Raw genomic sequence first — 21185 nt, forward strand, 5'->3', positions numbered from 1 at the left:
GGTTTTCAGCATAGCCTAATGAATATGCTTGCGGAGAATTTGCATGCCTGTCACTTCCATTATATGTAAATCTCTCTCATGCATATTCATTAGAGCTATCTCGAAAACCTGACTGGCTGGTGGCCCTACAGGATAGAATTGGGAACCACTTTTCTAAATAATGGTTTTATCACCTTTAAACTTGTGAAAATTCTGCATTCTGGAGAATTGTGCACAAATTCTACATTATGTAATAGTACAGATTTCCCCCTGGAGTAACATTTCCTATCAGCGATATGTCATCCAGGTAACCATGGACCTTTACTTACCACTGTTTAGGATTCTGCCCATTTCTTATAGTCTCCTTACCTCATTTCAGTAGTTCAGTTGCACCATGGGATTTGCCAAAATAAAGTCAAATGACATCTTCCGGTTGTCCAGTAACTTAAGCAAGTTACCTTGTAGGGATGAGTGTATTGGCTCTGCAGCAAACCCAGCCTAGCAGCCTCAGAAAGCAGAAGCTGGGCTAAGAGAGACTAAGTTTCTGACAGATTCTAAATCTACCCAAAACAGGACTAGCTTTTATCACTCAGACAGCTGCCTTTCTAGCCCCAGGAAAAACCCAACTATATTCCTCCCTTTCCCCAGAATAGACACTCACCCTGGCTCTGCCCTTCCTCCAAAAAGGACCCTACCCTTTCCCATTCTGTCTTCCCCTTCTCATCAGAACAGGGAGTCTCTCTCTTCATAGGACAGAGAAACCTGTTTGCATTTACATATGTATTTGGTTTGGAACCTTAGCTATACTTATGGTATGCACACTAGTTCTCCACAGCTGTGATAAATACTTTATAACATGTCCATCATATAAAGATTAAGTGTTTATAACATCTAAATGGAAATTAAGAAGTCTTCCTCTTGAGGAATTCTCTTTTGATCGATATTTTTGGCTCTGAACTAGATCTTGGGAATCTTTTTTTATAGAAAAAGGCACAAGCCATTCCATCAATTAAAGGACAAAACTAATAGAAACTTAGATCAAGATTATGCATACAAACCCTAATGAGAAAGAGAACCACCACATAGAAAAGTTGAACCCACTATAAGCAACCTTGTGAAGCAGATCAAGTTGAAGGTATTCTAGAGTGCATGCAAAGGAATTTAGACAAACTCGCTGAGAAGAACAGTGTCATCTCCCACTGCACATAATGAAAGCTAGTACTGCTGGTAGAACAAACTGATGGACAGCCTCTGCACGAGTTTCCATTACTGTGAACAGAAACGAGTGTAAAGGAAGGATGGGAGCTGGAGAGAGGGAGGCACTGGAGAGCTGAGCCTTGCGTCTTTGGAGGCTTCTTCAGTCCTATTCCCCACGGAGACCAGTGAAGAACAGCACTGATGGGTGCACCCCCCAGCCTGTGCTCCCACTGCCTTCAATGAGAGAACGGGCTTGGAGCACAACATACAGATCAGGCATTACTGGAAGACAGGCTGGTACAGTCTGCAGTTACTGTATCACGTCAACTCGACCCACCTTATGAGAGCGAGCAAGTTGTCGAGAAGTTTCAGCACCTGCTCAGTGCAGGGGTTACGGTAGATCGGATTGCCGCAGGGCGTGCAACCGACCACAAATCCTCCAGCCTTAGCCTCCTCCAGGTCACTGGGCCAACGAGCCCGTTTCACAACTCCCAGAATGGTGTACACGCAAAAGCTGATCTACAGCAAAAAAAAAAAAAAAAAAAAATAACATAAAGATCAAATAAAAGGGGAGAAAGAAAGAACAGACAAGGAGCGAACTCTTTTCAAAACACAGCAGGAGAAAAGAGAACCCAGAGAAATGCCACCTGGGGGGTCCCTATACCACCAGGAAGACCTCTTTTTTACTCAGTATCCTCAGACATAATCTATACATGTGAATTCTGCCAGTCTCGCCACAACCAGCATCTAATCAAGAGCGTTGCCCATAAACTGGCCATTTAATATTGCACAATGTTTACTGTGCAAGATCAGATGAAAATTGTTTAAGAATTACCCCAGAACCTATGTGGGGGACTATAATTTTGTCCCCAGTGTTTTGGAATGTTTCTAGAATCTGATCTTTGGGGTTCCACTCAAACCCATGGACTATGAGTGGGACTTATAAGTGTGAGTTTCTGGCTCTTCACTAATGTATACAGCACCTTTCATATGAAGAGGATTTTAATATGCTTTATCATAGATTGCCAGAAGAGTAATCAGCCAGAAACTACATATTGCACAGCAGCTTTACTGCAACATGCTAAAAACCTGAACAGCAATGTAGCTGGCAGAGGAGGGGTATACATAAGACTGCCAAGCATGATAAGGGACCCTTCAATAAGAAACAATGGCTTCAAATTCATGTCTTTTAAGAACAGCAGCTACAAACCATCTAGTGAGGCTCTTAGAAATTCACCAGTGCCACAATCCTATCTTTCTTGAGGTAGAGAGAAAACTGGACACACTTCTAAATGATTAAGTGTACAAGAGTATGTTTAAGCTACTGTTTACTGTACAAAAACACATACACTTGCAGGAATCTAACTAGCAGCATCCATTTTGTGAACAGATGCATAAATCAGCTAAAAACCAGCTCACAGGTTTTCCAGAATTACAACACTCCAGAATCCTGTCCCACCAGCCCAGAAATCTGGAACCTTACCTTCCGATAGTGCAAAGTTGGGGTACCTTTAAAGCAGAAATCTCTACACATAAATCCAGTGCTATACCACACACAAGTAAGCTTAGTGAAGGATATTTCAAGGTCTTCATGTGCTGTGTGTCTCATGAGACTAGTAATAAGGATGTATTCTAATCGGTAAGATTTAACTCTTTGGGAGTCAGTGGTCAAGAGAATGAAAGATCTGGCTTAACCTTTTCTTGTTTTGTCTGGGAGTACCTACAGGAAAGCTAGTGCTACACAACTGCATGTGCGAGTCCTGGGTTCCATTCCCAGAATTGGCAATGCCAAGGGATAGGTAATACCAGAAACACAAAAGAATAACAACTCACAGGTGAAACAGGGGTATATGTGAACTCAAGGGCTCCCATTGAAAGCAGAGCTGTGATAGCACAGGGTTAGGGAATTAAAAAAAATAAATAAAACCAAAACAAACAGAACAACCCATTCCTGAGCAGCTGTGAATGCACGTTCAAGGTGCTCTAATACTACTTGGAAAATGACAGACAAAGTTCATTGAACTCCAAAAATAATACATAAAATGATAATATTTGATACTAATGTATTCTGCAGCGTCAACACATTAATCAAAAACTCAAGTCAATTTTTTTTTGTCAGTTTTGATCTATGTAATTAACTTTGTTCAAGGCAAGATTTGTTTACTATAGATTATAGACTTAATGAGTTTTGGCACAGGAATAAGTTACAGCAAATGAATCTTGTCTCGATGAACAAAATTAAATTGCATAGCTCAAAATTGACAAAAAATGGACTGAGTTTTGGAAAACTGTTCTTCAACTGGATATTTAAAGGAGATAACCAGATAAGTCAGTGCCAATACCTTCAACTGGATGACAGTTTAATGTGGCTGATTGCCATCCTCCAGCTCTTCATTTTAAATATATAATTGATCAAAGGTTCTGTTTAGTGGCTTGAGAAATTAAATTAAAAACCAAAACAAAACACATCCCTCATTTATCCAACTGACTGACTCCAGAATGCCTCAGTTTTTATGTGAAACTTGATCAATTTGTGGAGTCTTTATAAATCTTAATGTACAAATGAATCCATAACACTATCATTGAAGAAATCTCTCTCACCAAAGATGGCAACAAGCTAAACCACATCTTTTACCTAATTATGACTGCAGCAGGGGAAACGTATTTGCTTGATTATTGAAATAAAAGAAAACTAGAAAAGGAACAACTATAAATCTGCATTGTTTTAAAGATGAGCCTTTTCTGCAGTTAAATACATTGATGATGCTTACCTGAAATGGGGGATTTTCCACACAGCGAAATGCGTCATCCATACACTGGGGACACTATCCAAAGGTGACAAATCTGCATTCACTTTCCCACATCATGTGCAGGATCTTCTGCCTTTGTACTAACCATTTGTTCCCAAAGTTGCTACTAGAGATGATGAGGATGGTTTGTTTGCCTGACTTATCTTGCTGTCTACAGAGAGCCCCAGTCACCCATTGGTAACTCCCAAAGCTTAGGGATGCAAAAGGTACCAGCTATGGATTGATCCCTGCCCCCACCCTGTTTTGAGGCTTTTTGTATCCTGTGCATACTTTGGTTAGATGAAGCTGCTTATAGGAACACAGTGATTTGGAGTGCAACAAGTGTTTGTTTTTTTAATAATTTTATTCATGAAATAAGCAAAACAACCAATTATATTTCCTGTATTAGGCTGTTTCAATAATACTTCCAACAAGAAACATGCAGTGTTATGCTCTGGACCAGCTAAATGCTGGGAATCACCATGGTGTTGGTGAACAAATCGAACAAAAATGTATTTATGTTAAGAAGTTTATAAAACACACACCCTTTCCCTTTTTTGTGCCCCTGTATCGCTCCATGGTGCAACCTCAACTGGACCATTGTGTTCAATTGTGGTCTCCTTATTTCAAGAAAGATATAGTGGTGCTAGAAAAGGTTCAAAGAAGAGTGACCAAGATGATAAAGGGGATGGAACTCCTCTCGTATGAGGAAAGACTAAAACGGTTAGGGCTCTTCAGCTTGGAAAAGAGATGGCTGACAGGAGGTAGGATTGAAGTCTACAAAATCATGAGTGGAGTAGAACAGGTACAAGTGGATCAATTTTTCCTCTGTCAAAAATGACAAAGACTAGGGGACACTCGGTGAAGTTACAGGGAAATACTTCTAAAACCAGTAGGAGGAAATTTATTTTTCACCCAGAGAATAGTTCAGCTCTAGAACGAGTTACCAGAGGTTGCAGTAAGAGCGGATAGCGTAGCTGGTTTTAAGAGAGGTTTGGACAATTTCCTGGAGGAAAAGTCCATAGTCTGTTATTGAGAAAGACATGGGGAAGCCACTGCTTGCCCTGGATTGGTAGCATGGAATATTGCTACTCCTTGGTTTTTGGCCAGGTACTAGTGACTTGGATTGGCCACTGTGAGAATGGGCTGCTGGGCTTGATGGACCATTGGTCTGACCCAGTAAGGCATTCTTATGTTCTTATCTTGTCTTCATTAGGGTTTCAAGAATTCAGAACTTTGGCTGTAATGTGCTGCAATCCGTTCTACCATTAGAAGAGAATTAAAATGGAAGGATACAAAAGAACTCTACGCTCTTTCACTGGTAGTTCAAATGTTTTCTGAGTCAGTACTGCTTGAAATTATGAGATGACCACTTTTACTGCTCTACAGATACCATTGTTGCTTGCGGGTTATTGCTAGTTTTCTAAGCTGATGGGCTTTCACTTTGTTACAAGCTGAAGCCCTTTTTGCTGGTAGCAGAAGGAAATGCAATTGGAGACCCACTGTAAAAGGGCTCTTTTTGCAAAGTACCCTGGTCTGTTTGGAACGTAAGTTACAAATAGCTGAGTGGTCTACAAAACCCTACGCGGTGTAGAATGGGTACAAGTGGATCGATATTTTACTCCATCAAAAATTACAAGAGACTAGGGGGACACTCGAAATTACAGGGAAATACTTTTAAAACCAATAGAAAGAAATATGTTTTCACTCAAATAGTTAAGCTCTGGAACACATTGACAGAGTAATGTGGTAAGAGTGGTTAACACAGCTGGTTTAAAAAAAAAAAGATTGAACAAGTTCCTGGGGGAAAAGTCCTTAGTCTGCTATTGAGACAGAAATAGGGGAAGCCACTGCTTGCGTTGGGATCAATAGCATGGAACATTGCTACTATTTGGGTTTTTGCCATATACCAGCGACTTGGATTGGCCAACTATGGAAACGGGATACTGGGCTAGGTCAGGGGTCTGCAACCTTTAAGACATAAAGAGCCACTTGGACCCGTTTTCGAAAAGAAAAAAAAACTTGGAGCCGCAAAACCATTATAAAACAAATCTAACACTGCATATATTGTTTCTTATCTTAATGCTATATACAGGATCACTAAATTGAAAATAAAATCATTTTTCCTACTTTTGCTGTTTGGTGATTTCATGAGTCTCTGGTTGCACTTTCTTCTTCTGACTGTGCATCCAATCTTTCTTCCTTTCTTTCAGCCTCCTGTATGTTTCCTCTCCTCCAGACCTCATTCTCTCCCCCAACTTTTTCTTTCTGTCTCCCTGTTCCCCCTTCTTTCTGTCTCCGTGCCGTCCCCCAAGCCACTCGGTTTGCTGCCACCGCAATCGGGGAACAGCCCCCAAGCCACCGCCGTCCCAAGCTTTCCCTGCAGAAGTGTTGCGCTGACCAGCATTCCGCTCCCTGACGTCAATTCTGACGTAGGAGAGGAAGTTCCGGGCCAACAAGGCATTTCTCCTCATTCCATCCAGCCTGAGCCCCATCTCTCCTTGATCCAGCATTTCCCTTCTGTGTCTGTCAGAATTACCATTCCACCTATTTTCCAGCATCACCCTTCTTTGTGTCCATCTCACCTATATCCCTATCTCACCACTTTTTCAGAATCTTCATTTGTCTCTGTCCTTATCTTTACGCCATGTTCACCATTTGCCCTTTCAATGTCTTTATCTCCCCCCACACACTTTTTCAGCATTACTTCTATGTCTCTATTTCACCTCCTATTCATGTCCCCTCTGTATCTCTATCCTTATTCAGTAGGTCCTGCTTACCCTTTCTCTTCTTTGTGTCACTATCTCCATTTTCAGCTTTCCCCCCTTTTCCTTTGTTACTGCACCCTGTAGCTAGAATCTTTCCACCCTCCCTCCACTCCGGCCCAGCCCAGTATGAAATATTTCCTTTTGTTTCCCTCCCCTCTCTCTTTCTCTCTCTCTTCTCCTCCCTCACCCACGAGTCCTGCATCTGGCCCTCTCCCTTCTACCTGCACCTGGCAACACCCCCCTGCTCCGCGGCTCTCTTCAGCAACTCGTCAGCAGCAGTGATCAAGACAAGCTGCCGACATCGAGGCCTTCCCTCTACGAGTCCCGCCTTTGTGGAAAAAGGAAGTTGAAACAAGCGGGACTCGCAGAGGGTAGGCCCCGACGTCAGAAGCTTGTGTCGATCGCTGTTGCTGAGTTGCCGAAGAGAGCCGCGGAGCAGGGGATGTGGCCGGAAGCAGGTAGAAGGGAGAGGGAGATAGGAAGGCTGTAGATCTCCGGAGCATGACACCGACCCCGGCCAGGATGATTTCTTTTTCAGGCACCTTACAAGTCCAGCGTCGCGGCGGGAAATAGCCATGCTGAGTGAGCTCAGCACTACACAGATGAAAGCCTTGCTTGCTGATTGGTCCGGCGGCACGGCGGGGCGGGGCCGCCGGACCAATCAGCAAGCAAGGCTTTCATCTGTGTATGTGCTGAGCTCACTCAGCATGGCTATTTCCCGCCGCGACGCCGGACTTGTAAGTGCCTGCGTGACACACTACCGGAGCCGCAGCAAAGGTGGAAAAGAGCCGCATGCGGCTCTGGAGCCGCAGGTTGCCGACCCCCGGGCTAGGTGAACAATTGGTCTAACACAGTATGACTATTCTTATGTTCTTATGAAGAATTTAGCAAATGTGCAGAATCTAAGGTATGGAGTTTGTTGACCCTGTTTTGTTTGTCTTGCCTGTTTAGATTATAAGCTTGAGCAGGGACTGTTTTCTTATTCTTTGTGACTCTGCAGCGCTGCATGCGTCTGGTGGCACTATTGAAATAATTAGTAGTAAAACCACTTTTGGAAGGCGTTCTGGTTGAGTCTGTAGTACAATATCCTGGTTTAATTTTATACACTACACAAAGTTCTCAGAAGACTGCCACTTGTTAATGTAATAGCTACTAGCAACAAGGTTTTCCAAGAGGCTAATTTGAGAAAGTAGCATTCATTGACTCAAAAGGACTTTGCATGAATTGTGTGAGGACTATGGCAAGGTTCCAAGCAGGCACTGATAGTTTCAAGGGTGCTCAAATATTGGACAGATCTTTCTAAAAACATGCATTTTAAGTGCGAAACAAGACTTGGCTTGTCGATAAGATCAAGGCAAGCTGCGACTGTGCAGAGAGGCACCCTAAGTTTGATAGGATCCAAGATACATCGAGGAAGTGTCTCTATGTAACATAGTAACATAGTAACATAGTAGATGACGGCAGATAAAGACCCGAATGGTCCATCCAGTCTGCCCAACCTGATTCAATTTAAAATTTTTTTTTTTTTTTTTCTTCTTAGCTATTTCTGGGCGAGAATCCAAAGCTTTACCCGGTACTGTGCTTGGGTTCCAACTGCCGAAATCTCTGTTAAGACTTACTCCAGCCCATCTACACCCTCCCAGCCATTGAAGCCCTCCCCTGCCCATCCTCCTCCAAACGGCCATACACAGACACAGACCGTACAAGTCTGCCCAGTAACTGGCCTAGTTCAATCTTTAATATTATTTTCTGATTCTAAATCTTCTGTGTTCATCCCACGCTTCTTTGAACTCAGTCACAGTTTTACTCTCCACCACCTCTCTCGGGAGCGCATTCCAGGCATCCACCACCCTCTCCGTAAAGTAGAATTTCCTAACATTGCCCCTGAATCTGCCACCCCTCAACCTCAAATTATGTCCTCTGGTTTTACCATTTTCCTTTCTCTGGAAAAGATTTTGTTCTACGTTAATACCCTTTAAGTATTTGAACGTCTGAATCATATCTCCCCTGTCTCTCCTTTCCTCTAGGGTATACATATTCAGGGCTTCCAGTCTCTCCTCATATGTCTTCTGGTGCAAGCCTCCTATCATTTTCGTCGCCCTCCTCTGGACCGCCTCAAGTCTTCTTACGTCTTTCGCCAGATACGGTCTCCAAAACTGAACACAATACTCCAAGTGGGGCCTCACCAATGACCTGTACAGGGGCATCAACACCTTCTTTCTTCTACTGACTACGCCTCTCTTTATACAGCCCAGAATCCTTCTGGCAGCAGCCACTGCCTTGTCACACTGTTTTTTCGCCTTTAGATCTTCGGACACTATCACCCCAAGGTCCCTCTCCCCGTCCGTGCATATCAGCTTCTCTCCTCCCAGCATATACGGTTCCTTCCTATTATTAATCCCCAAATGCATTACTCTGCATTTCTTTGCATTGAATTTTAGTTGCCAGGCATTAGACCATTCCTCTAACTTTTGCAGATCCTTTTTCATATTTTCCACTCCCTCTTCGGTGTCTACTCTGTTACAAATCTTGGTATCATCTGCAAAAAGGCACACTTTTCCTTCTAACCCTTCAGCAATGTCACTTACATACATATTGAACAGGATTGGCCCCAGCACCGAACCCTGAGGGACTCCACTAGTCACCTTTCCTTCCTTCGAGCGACTTCCATTAACCACCACCCTCTGGCGTCTGTCCGACAGCCAGTTTCTGACCCAGTTCACCACTTTGGGTCCTAACTTCAGCCCTTCAAGTTTGTTCAACAGCCTCCTATGAGGAACTGTATCAAAGGCTTTGCTGAAATCCAAATAAATTACATCTAGCATATGTCCTCGATCCAGCTCTCTGGTCACCCAATCAAAAAATTCAATCAGGTTCGTTTGGCACGATTTACCTTTTGTAAAGCCATGTTGCCTCGGATCCTGTAACCCATTAGATTCAAGGAAATACACTATCCTTTCTTTCAGCAACACTTCCATTATTTTTCCAACAACTGAAGTGAGGCTCACCGGCCTGTAGTTTCCTGCTTCATCCCTGTGACCACTTTTATGAATAGGGACCACATCCGCTCTCCTCCAATCCCCAGGAATCACTCCCGTCTCCAGAGATTTGTTGAACAAGTCTTTAATAGGACTCGCCAGAACCTCTCTGAGTTCCCTTAGTATCCTGGGATGGATCCCGTCTGGTCCCATCGCTTTGTCCACCTTCAGTTTTTCAAGTTGCTCATAAACACCCTCCTCCGTGAACGGCGCAGAATCTACTCCATTTTCTCGTGTAACTTTGCCGGACAATCTCAGTCCTTCTCCAGGATTTTCTTCTGTGAACACAGAACAGAAGTATTTGTTTAGCACATTTGCTTTCTCCTCATCACTCTCCACATATTTGTTCCCAGCATCTTTTAGCCTAGCAATTCCATTTTTTATCTTCCTCCTTTCACTAATATATCTGAAAAAATTTTTATCTCCCTTTTTTACATTTTTAGCCATTTGTTCTTCCGCCTGTGCCTTCGCCAAACGTATCTCTCTCTTGGCTTCTTTCAGTTTCACCCTGTAGTCTTTTCTGCTCTCCTCTTCTTGGGTTTTTTTATATTTCATGAACGCCAACTCTTTCGCCTTTATTTTCTCAGCCACTAGGTTGGAGAACCATATCGGCTTCCTTTTTCTTTTGTTTTTATTGATTTTCTTCACATAAAGGTCCGTAGCCATTTTTATCACTCCTTTCAGCTTAGACCACTGTCTTTCCACTTCTCTTATGTCCTCCCATCCTAACAGCTCTTTCTTCAGGTACTTTCCCATTGCATTAAAGTCCGTACGTTTGAAATCTAGGACTTTAAGTATCGTGCGGCCGCTCTCCACTTTAGCCGTTATATCAAACCAAACCGTTTGATGATCGCTACTACCCAGGTGAGCACCCACTCGAACATTAGAGATACTCTCTCCATTTGTGAGGACCAGATCCAATATCGCTTTTTCCCTTGTGGGTTCCGTCACCATTTGTCTGAGCAGAGCCTCTTGAAAGGCATCCACAATCTCCCTACTTCTTTCCGATTCCGCAGACGGAACATTCCAGTCCGCATCCGGCAGGTTGAAATCTCCCAACAGCAGAACCTCCTCTTTCCTTCCAAACTTTTGGATATCCACAATCAGATCCTTATCAATTTGCTGCGATTGAGTCGGAGGTCTGTAGACTACACCCACGTAGATAGAAGTTCCATCTTCTCTTTTCAGAGCAATCCATATCGCTTCTTCCTCTCCCCAGGTCCTATGGTGCAAGCGAAGGGGATTTGATGTCTTGAACTGCACCATTGCAAGAAACTATAATTTATTTTGTTAGGAAGTTTTGATGCTAGCATTTCTTGATCCTCCTTAGAAAGATGAAAAGAGTTAATCAAGACCCTTTCAACCCTCCACATAGTCAGTGCTAGGGCTAAGACGTCTGGATGAAGCAAAGAGTCATTTTTACTACTGTAGGTCACAAGGCCCAGGTGTGTCAGGAATGTCAGCAGAGTTCAGAACGCCAACTGGTGGCAATACAAGAACCAGATTTGACATGGCCAAAACAGGACTATTAGGGTAATGATAGTTGCATCCTGCTTTATCTTCTGAAGAACTCTGGCTATCAGTGAAATTGGAGTGAATGTGTACATGAAGTGAAATTAAGAACATACGTATCTGTCAGCCAATTTTCAGTTGGTCTTCTGGAAGACAACTGGCTGTACCTGCCATTCTCTTTAATTGAAAAGAAGCCTATGGTTGATATTTACTATTGCTGCACCATTCATGTAGGTTTAATTTGGGAATGTGTGCATGTGTCTGAAAGCTATTTCCTGGCTGATAGATTGCTTGCAGTAAACAATTTGACACAGAAACACCTGTATGCGATACACCTACACAAAATATCAGGGAATCATTTTCGCCTTGCTTGTTGATACAGGCAATCAAGTTATGATGTTTTATATTAGAAGCACATTTTGAGAGCACAGTAAATCACCTTTAGTTCTCAGTTGATATGCCTCTTTCTCTGATTAGGGCAGTGGTCTCAAACTCGCGGCCCGGGGGCCACATGCGGCCCACCAGGTACTATTTTGAGGCCCTCAGTATGTTTATCATAATCACAAAAGTAAAATAAAACAGTTTCTTGATCATATGTCTCTTTAGCTATAAATTACAATATTATTATTAAGACTTAGCCAAAAGGAAAGATTAATAAACGATAACGAGTTTTACCTCATGCAAAATTGTCATTTCTTTAATAAGACATTAACTATTTTTTTCTGCGGCCCTCCAAGTACCTACAAATCCAAAATGTGGCCCTGCAAAGGGTTTGAGTTTGAGACCACTGGATTAGGGGGACCAAGACTTTGGATTTTTATACAAAAGGAAATAAGCTTGCCAGCCCTATTTCAAAGCATCTGTTTTTAAAACTAGTTGATGCCGTGGTTGTGGGTTAGGCTCCCTCTAAGGAGAATGGTGTTGAATAACCGCTACTACAACTGTTCAAGTGTCTATAACCTTTCTGGTTTCACTGTGACCAAAAATACCACAAGGAGACGCACATGTAGTTTCACAAGCTGAATGATATGCATCACCACCACGACATGTCTGAGGAGGCAGAGGAACTTTCTGGCTATTGTCATCTTTGGTGTAGATGAGACAACATTAATGCACGGTTAGCCTGTATTTGGTGAGCTGGGAATATAGCTTTGAAGAGAGTCATCCAAATAAATCCCTATGAACACTAATGACTTGATTGTGGCGAAATATTTTTCCACAATGACAAAACGGATGTGTGGAAAGACTTGTGAAATGTTTCCAAGGCCTCTTATTGTGCTCACTTCCTAATCAGTCGATCACTAAAGTAGGGAAATACTGTTCTAAAAGGCTTGCGTAAATGGGCTGCTAGGAGAGTCACACTTTTGGTAACGACTCAAGGTGCTAATGATAGATTAAAAAATTGCACCCGATATCGATAGCAAGAAAAGGAATTATCTGCGGATGAATGAGGATGCGAGCAGAACTAGCCAGTCATCCATCCTCAATAGGAGCAGGATGGTGCCCAAGGAGTTCATTTGGCAATTCTGCTTGTGGATGAATTTTTTTTTTAAAATTTCCTGATATTTAGGATTACAGGCATGTCCCTTGATTTCTTGGGAATTAGGAAGTATCGTATTGGTGGATTTTAGATGTGGGTACCCACTCAATGATCCTTACATGTAAGAGTTACTTGAGCTTTTTATATTAACTTACCATGATTGCATTCAACACTGATCTTGTCATACTCCTAAGTTATTTGTACTTGTACCTTCACCTCTCATGTATGGTCTTTTACTTAATTTCTGTTATCCACATTGAACTTCACTGTATATCACAGTATACAAATAAAATTTTATGTTATGTTGTTCTTATGGCATGCTGTACCTGAAAGTGGTTGGTAGGGAGAGGGGATGTGGAGTAAAAATCTATTCAGTAGCCAAAATGGATTAAATTTTCAGCACAGTTCAGCCCTTTCCCCTGTCATGGACTGCACATTGCCAGTACTAATGCAGAAGGAAATGCCCTCTAGTGTCGGTGATGCAGAGCAAGGGCTATTTGTCTCCTTGCCCAAGGACTGCAGCACAAGGAGAGTTGCAAACCCTTTTGGATTCTCGTGCTGCTGAACCCAGGTATGTGGATATGTACACACAAATGTACTCCACACAAAGGAAGTAACATCAGGATGTATTTTATGTATTTTGAGACACAAAACTGCTGGGCCCTTTTCTAGTCCGGCTTGCAGGAATGTTAGAATCACCAGGATGGGAGCCCTCTCAAGCTCCACCTGCTCCTTGGTGCACCATACCTGGTAAGCCTTCCAGTTCTTCGAAGAAGTCACAAACTTTGCAGACTTCTTTGCTCTCAGGAGGATTGAGACAACTACCTCTGAATAACCCTTATGAGTTAGGGCCATGTGCTCAAGACCAAAATGCCCTGGACCCTGGCTGAGTAGACTAAGATGAACCGGCAGACAGAAGTCTGCCTTTTTGGAGGCATACCAAGGCAGACGAAGCCAGTCCGGAGCTACCAGCTCCTGGTGGCTCGGCTATTCTGCAGATGATCTGGCCCACCATGGCCCATGGTGGAAACAGAGAAGAAACTCGGTGGGCCAGGGCTGAATAAGAGCATCCATCCCTGCACTTCCTGGCTCGGTTCTTCGACTGTAGAAGCGATCCACCTTCGCAAGGCCATAAGATCCATTTCCAGTCTTTCCCAGTGCTGCACAATGAGGGAGAACGCCCTCTGGGACAGAGACCACTCCCCCAGATCCAGGGTCTGCCTGCTGAGAAAATCAACTTGGGACGTTCTCTACTCCTGCCAAATGGGCAATTGAGAGGGCTTGTAAGTGAACTTCCACCCACTGGACCATCATCTGTGCCTTCAGGCATAGGGGAGCACTTCTGGTGCCTTCTTGTCCATTCACATAAGTTACTACAGAGCCATTGTCTGAAAAAACCCCGACTGCCTTCCCCAACAGCAAAGATTGCAGCTCCTTCAGTGGCAAATGAATGACTCTCAATTCCAGATAATTTATTTACCACTTGCTTTCCAATGGAGACCATTTACCCTGAAGAGGGTGACGGCAGCAGTGGACTCCTCAGTAGAGAATGCAGGGGGACAGAATTTGTCCCCATCCCCACAGATAACTGTGAGAAACCATCCTGTGTCATTCATCAGTCCTTCTTCACCAGCATTCTTCAATGGAAGGCTTGAGGGTCAATGGCTGTGCCCAATCATACTCCGATTGTTCCTTCTCTGCTTAAAGAATGACATGGGGATGGTTTCCCATGGGGACAGGGACAAATTCTATCCCTGTGTCAGTGTCTACTCCCCAGCCGCTCAGGCCGGCATCATTGTGAAGGTCACCTAAGAGGAGATTCTGAGAGGCATGACCCCCGATAAGGCATCCCCTGTAACTAGGGAGGTCAACCATCATCGGGGGGAAAAAAGAAAAAAAAACTGCCAAGAGTGGGGAAGTGCTCTTAGCTTAAGTTGCTGGCCACAGGATTTGTACTCAGTAGTACAGATCTGAAAGAGAATGAAATAGAACTGCATTGCCTAACTAACAGGTGGAAAACAAAGATACCTAGTAATGGTTTAGCAAGAATTATTTAACAAGCCCCTCACCCTGTCATTTATGGCCTGCTCAAAAGATTCTGCTAAGCAGGGATATTTAGAAAATCACTTTTACTGCTACTATTATTTCCAGAGCGCTGCTACCAGATGTATGCAGCACTGTACAGAGTACTTTTATTGTTAAGCTTCCTTCTCAATCTCAGAGCTGCTACACCACAATACAAAAATAGTTTCTTGCCAACAAGAGATACCTGAAACAAAGGATTACCAAAGCAGGGAAAACCTTCACGTGTATACATAGTCATCCATTTGTTACCCAAGTATATGACAGGAAATCTAAGAGAGGATATCACCCTAGTCATGCTGGGCAAAGGCCATGGTTGCTTTTAAGGTATTATAATTGCTGGAAATACAATATAGCAGATACAGTTCCTAGATGTAGATAAAGCTGTGTGTTTGAATTAATGGAAAAGGAGACAAGAATGAAAGATAAGTCTTTTTGATATGCACTGAATCTCTTGTATATGCACTAAGGGGCTTAAGGAGTGAATTTGGGGGGGGGATGTTATAGGTTTTTGGGATGTCAATGCGGATAACAGAAATTAAGTAAAAGTACAAATAACTTAGGAGCGTTTTGTTTTTTAAACCAAACATTAAAATCCTAAGCCTTTTACCACAAATAATTTCTTTGCAACATTTGGCTACTGAGGTCTTTTTTTCCTCCATTTAAAAGATATACTGTCACTTGCTCTAGACAGAGCTATCTACTATATTGCATTTCCAGCCATTATATGATTTGTTTTACCTGTTTTGCCGGTCACTCTGTGTGGATTTTGAAGCACTAAGGTAATGAATACTTACTCTTGAACGGTTCAAGCCACTGGGGTCTTCCAGCACTGGGTCATTGATCTCTTTATCCGCACCAACATAAGAGATGAAAGCTTCAGGGCTAGACAACATTCTGGGTAAATCCATGGGATGAAGAAAAGAATAGTATTAGCCCTTCTTGGGGATAATGGGGTTTTAGATCATGTTAAAAAGAGCTTATTGAGAAGCACTAATCTACTTCAACAGTTTCTCTACCTAGAGTACATCTTGTTACTGTAATGTAAGGTTAGCATCTCTTCCAATAGCATCCTGCAATCACCGTTTTACCTCTTCTACAGCAGACAATCATTAGGTGAGGAGAGGCCTAGTGCTAGAGCTGCTGTTGGTCAGGTCAATCCTAGTGCTGCTCCTTGCGACACTGGGCAAGTCACTTAATCCTCCATTGCCATAGATACAAGGTAAGTATATATATTTTTCTCGCCTTGAATGTGCTAACCTCAAAAGGCGGTATACAAGTCCCATCCCTTTTCCCTTTAATACAGTGAACCTGAAAGCCTTGTGGGGGCTTTACACTGCTAGACATCAAAATTATTTCTGCCGAGCCACACTTGGGAATCAACATAGCAATTTTCAAGAGACATACATATATGTGGAATAAAAAGATTAGGTTTTTACCTTGCTAATATCTTTTCTAGTAGATAGGCATGTCATTCTGGATGGACGGTTAATATCCTAGTTCCTGCGAGCCGTGCAGAAAGAATCTACTCCAGTTTGTGAATCCCTCCTACTTCACCAGAGGGCTCTGTTGCCCCTTCAGTTTTGTTCCAATGCAGGCGATAACCCCTTCTAAAAACATATGTGAAGGAGGGGTATGGGGAAACTGCCTTAACAAATCTGTTCTGCGCTGAAATTATAACAAATAAAACCCACACCAAAGGTATAAAAAGAAACAAACAAAAAATCCTCTGGATATGAAATATAGTCAAAGACTATTGAAATGGAATAAAATCGGCAATCACCACTCTATGGTATAGATATGTAGTGTTTGCGAGAGATCCTGGGATGTTCTCACCGACTGTACCCTTCTGGGTTGTGGCCTAAAAGCCTTTTGCTATGTGGTTCAGTCCTGGTGAGCCTACGTTAGGAACAGAGGACCCTCACAAACACTACATATATCTATACCAGCGGTCTCAAACACGCGGCCCGCGGGCCACATGTGGCTCTCCAAGTTTTATTTGCGGCCCGCGGTCTGGACTGGATAATTCCTTCCTTTTGGAGCAGCAGCGGGTCTGGCCGGTTCGTTCCGTTCAAAGCCGCAGGTTGGCGGCTCCTTGCGCTATTCGTTCCTGCATCGGAAGCCTCTCTGACATCACAACATCAGAGAGGCTTCAGACGCAGGCGCAGATCTCGCAAGGAGCCGCCACCCGTGGCTTTGAATGGAATGAGCCGGCCAGACACGCTGCTGCTCCAGTGGCGTACCAAGGGGGGGGGGGGCGGTCCGCACAACTGGTCACCCTCCACTGTTCTTCATAGAGTGCGGCTCGCGGCTCGTCTAGAGCAGGGGTGCCCAACTGCTTCCCTTCCCTTCTCACCGCCGGCACCATGCTCTTTGATCTCCCTGCTTCTCTCCGCCCGACCTCAATTTTGACGTCAAGAGGACGTTCTGGCTAGCCAATCGCTGCCTGGCTGCCCGGAACGTCCTTTCTGACGTTAGAACTGACGTCGGGCAGCGAGAGTTGGTCGGCCCCGTGGAGATCTCGGCCTGTTCCCAATGGCGCCAGCAGCAGCCTATTCCCCAGTGGCGGTGGCATGGGGGAGGGCAGGAAGGAAGAAAGAAAGAAAGGGGGGGGGGCAGGGAGCCAGAAGGAAAAAAGAAAGAAGGGGGGGACAGGGAGCCAGAAACAAAGCAAAAAATGGGACAAGGAATCAGAGAAAGACAGACATAGAAAAAGAAAGAAAAAGTTGGGGGAGGGAATGAGGTCTGGAGGAGAGGAAGCATACAGGAGGCTGAAAGAAGAGAAGAAATATTGGATGCACAGTCAGAAGAATAAAGTGCAACCAGAGACTGAAGAAATTACCAAACAAAGGTAGGAAAATGATTTTATTTTCAATTTAGTAATAGAAATGTGCCAGTTTTGAGAAAGAAAATATATTAAACTTTAAATGTGAGTGCTGCAGAAAAAATAGAGTACTTGGAGGGCCGCAGAAAAAATAGTTAGTCTTATTAAAGAAATGACAATTTTGCATAAAGTAAAACTGTTAAAGGAAAGTTTTATAAACTATAAAGAGTTTAACCTCATGCAAAATTGTCATTTCTTTAATAAGACATTAACTATTTTTTTCTGCGGCCCTCCAAGTACTTACAAATCCAAAATGTGGGCCCGCAAAGGGTTTGAGTTTGAGACCACTGATCTATACCATACAGTGGTGTTTGCCGATTTATTCCATTTCAATAGTCTTGAATATTTATATCACATATCCAGAGGATTTTTTTGTTTTCATCTGAAATTATGACAAACATGTTAAACAATGAACAACCAGAACAGTGAAATAATCATGCCAAACAGAAAACATTAATGATTCACATAGAATGCCAAAATAACCTTTGACAAAAATGATGGAATGGCACGCAAAGACTCCAGCTTCAGTAAATTTGAGGAAAGGTTTTCTGTAAGAAAGGGCCTGCAACGCACTTCTTACTGAGGAAATAGCCACCAGAAAAACAGTTTTGATCATCAGATCCATCAAGGACGCTTCCTTCAGTGGCTTGAATGGAGCCTGGCTGAGACCCTGCAAAACTACGTTAAGATCCCATGAAAGGAAAAGGGGGGTCCGATACATAGTATTCCCTTTAGCAATCTAGTTATGTCTGGATGAGACGTTGGTGTAGTTCTTTGATCTCAAGCTCTTAAACAAGAGAATCCTTCTACTTGGACTCTGTGAGTCCCTTGTCAAGGCCAGCCTGGAAGAAGGCCAACATCACTGAGACTGGAGCAGAGAAAGGCTCCTCCTTTTCCTTGATGCACCAGTGCTGGAAAGTTTTCCAAGCCTTAGAATAGGCAGACCCCGTTGTTTTGTTTATTTAGATCCCAGCAGAGTAGCAATGATTACCTCTGAATATCCCTTGAAAAGACTGAAATAAATCAACAAAAATAAAAAAAAAAATAAGTAGAGCAGATCAGAAAGACTTCCTTCAGGCTCACGTGCAGAAGGAACAAACTAAAGGGGCAGCAGAGCCCTCTGGTGAAGTAGGAGGGATTCATAAACCAGAGTGGATTCCTTCTGCACAGCTCGCAGGCACTGGGATGTTACCCATCCATTCAGAATGACACAACTATTGCATTAGAATTACTTGCCTAATAATTTACTTTCCTTGAATTCTATCAGAATAGTAGGCTTGACCCTTCCCAACAAATGGAAGCAAAGAAACAACTGAAGATTTTAATGACATCACTGGGATAACAGAGTGCATCCAGAGCCCTGTTGGTATGCTAATGCCAAAGCTACTATTATAAAAACAGATACAATATTTTGGGACACCTCTACAGAGTCAGTAGCAGGTCAAGAACCCAAAGATATTCCAAAACCCTAAGTTTTCCAGGCTTTAAGTCCTAGACTAGCCTAGGAGTCAGAGGGAAAAAAAAGGAGAAATTAGGTCTTACCTGCTAATTTTCTTTTCATTAGCTCCAACAGACAGGTTTAGAATTTGAACAAAGACACCTCAAATTGTATTAATTCTCCTTTCTTTTTATCCTCTCCTTTATTTTAATTTTTGTTTAAAAATATGGAGCTTAAATTCAAATTTTAGCAATAACTGAAGTCAGTTTGAAAAGCTTTACAGAGAAGACCTAAAAGCTGAAGTATATGCAACATACAGATAAAACCAGAATGTACAAATTGGGCGGGTGTCTGGACCAAAAGGAAAGAAAATCAGCAAGCCCTGAGCTAGGCTGGTTCTTCAAAGAAGCCTTGGATAGGTACTTGGAGGACAAAGGGATAGAGGGGTACAGATAAGAGTAGAGGTAGATTATAGTGATGGGATTAGAGGTAAGTTATAAAATTAATCAGGGACCACTGTTCAGGCACTAGGCCTGATGGGCCGCCGCGGGAGCGGACCACTGAGCAAGATGGACCTCTGGTCTGACTCAGCAGGGACAACTTCTTATGTTCCCCAACCCGTAAGCATTCCAGTGCAGGGAATGTCTGGAGTCCGGCAGCCCCGAGAGAGAGAGTTCGACCCCAGTACAGGAGGGATATCTCTACTGAACTCTCTGGAAGAAGGTGGAGATGGGAGTCATCAGAACTACAGAGAAGAGGAGGTGAGCGGTGCTTCGGGAGGGAATGTTACCAGCTTTGGGGAGATGAAGAAACCAGAGAAAATAGATATGGAGGAGTTGTGGCAGGCCATATCAGTCATGGACTCCAACCTTAAATTGACTCTTTCTACTATTAAAACAGACTATGGAACTGTCTTCTCCAAGGTGGAACAACAGGGGGTACTTCTAACTAATTTGAGTGAAAAGTTGGAGGAACAAAGAAATAATTTGAGTGAAGTAAAGAAGGTGCAAATGGAATTGGTTAAAGAGAGATTTTATGTTTCTCGTAAGATGGAGAATTTTGAGAATCAACTGAGGAAAAATAACTTAAGATTTTTGAATTTTCCAAAGTGCCCTATTATATCACCAGTTGAGATGGCTAGAAAATATTTCCGTGAAACTTTAACCATTCCATCAGAAAATTTATTTCCAATTGTTAGAGCTTATTATTTGAATATAAAGACGCCACAAGGGGAATCCACTCCTACAGAAATTCCGGTAGATAAAGCAGTGGACATGAATTTGTCTTCATTTTTGGAAAACTCCCTTGAGGTTGTCACTCAAAGAACTACCATGCTGTTAACCCTAGCCTTGGAGAGCGATAGGGAATTTATTCTTCGTTTGTATTTTTGTCATATAAATGATAAGTTTTTAGGCTCTAATGTTCGAGTGTTTCCAGATTTGGCTCAGAAAACCCAGAGACGTAGGAAAGAGTTCCTGTCCTTGAGGACAAGAACTCTTGCTTTGGGGGCTTCATTTCTTGTTAAATATCCTGCAAAGTGTTAAGTATCTTATCAAGATAAGAATTTTCTTTTCTTTGAGCCTAAACAACTTTTAGAATTTATTGAATCAAAAGAAAGGTTAGTAACCATGTCTAGTGATGTATGACCTACCATCTGGCTGTAATTCGGGAATCTAATGCCGTGACCTTAAGTTAATTTTTGTTATTCTGATGGAAGTATATTTCTTTTCCTGATCCTCATTTTTGTGGACTAAATAAGAGATAGTTAATGTTTCCTTTATATGTTTTATTGAATATAATTTCTGGATCTGTAGCAATTTGCAAACGCAATGCTTGTATTAAAAATTGAAAATCTTATAAATAATAAAATTAAATAAATAAATAAAAACATATGTTCCTAAAGTACTTAGGCAGCCGCTCTGCACAATCTTTCCTCACAATAATTGACCGCTAAACTT

At 42.6% G+C, this 21185-nt stretch overlaps 1 protein-coding gene across 2 annotated transcripts in view; it reads right to left on the reverse strand.

Annotated features, from left to right (window-relative positions):
- Nucleotides 1–21185, reverse strand: part of XPO5 (exportin 5) — a 149803-nt gene that overhangs the window by 54787 nt on the left and 73831 nt on the right. For both annotated transcript variants that reach the window (XM_033936609.1, XM_033936608.1), the window contains 2 exons: nucleotides 15703–15802; nucleotides 1514–1695 (listed from right to left, as the gene is read on the reverse strand). In XM_033936609.1, the coding sequence (XP_033792500.1) occupies nucleotides 1514–1695; nucleotides 15703–15802 (282 nt within the window). The remainder of the gene's footprint in view (nucleotides 1–1513; nucleotides 1696–15702; nucleotides 15803–21185) is intronic.

The sequence above is a fragment of the Geotrypetes seraphini genome, chromosome 3 (assembly GCF_902459505.1).
Source record: "Geotrypetes seraphini chromosome 3, aGeoSer1.1, whole genome shotgun sequence".
In the NCBI taxonomy this organism is placed as follows: Eukaryota; Metazoa; Chordata; class Amphibia; order Gymnophiona; family Dermophiidae; genus Geotrypetes; species Geotrypetes seraphini.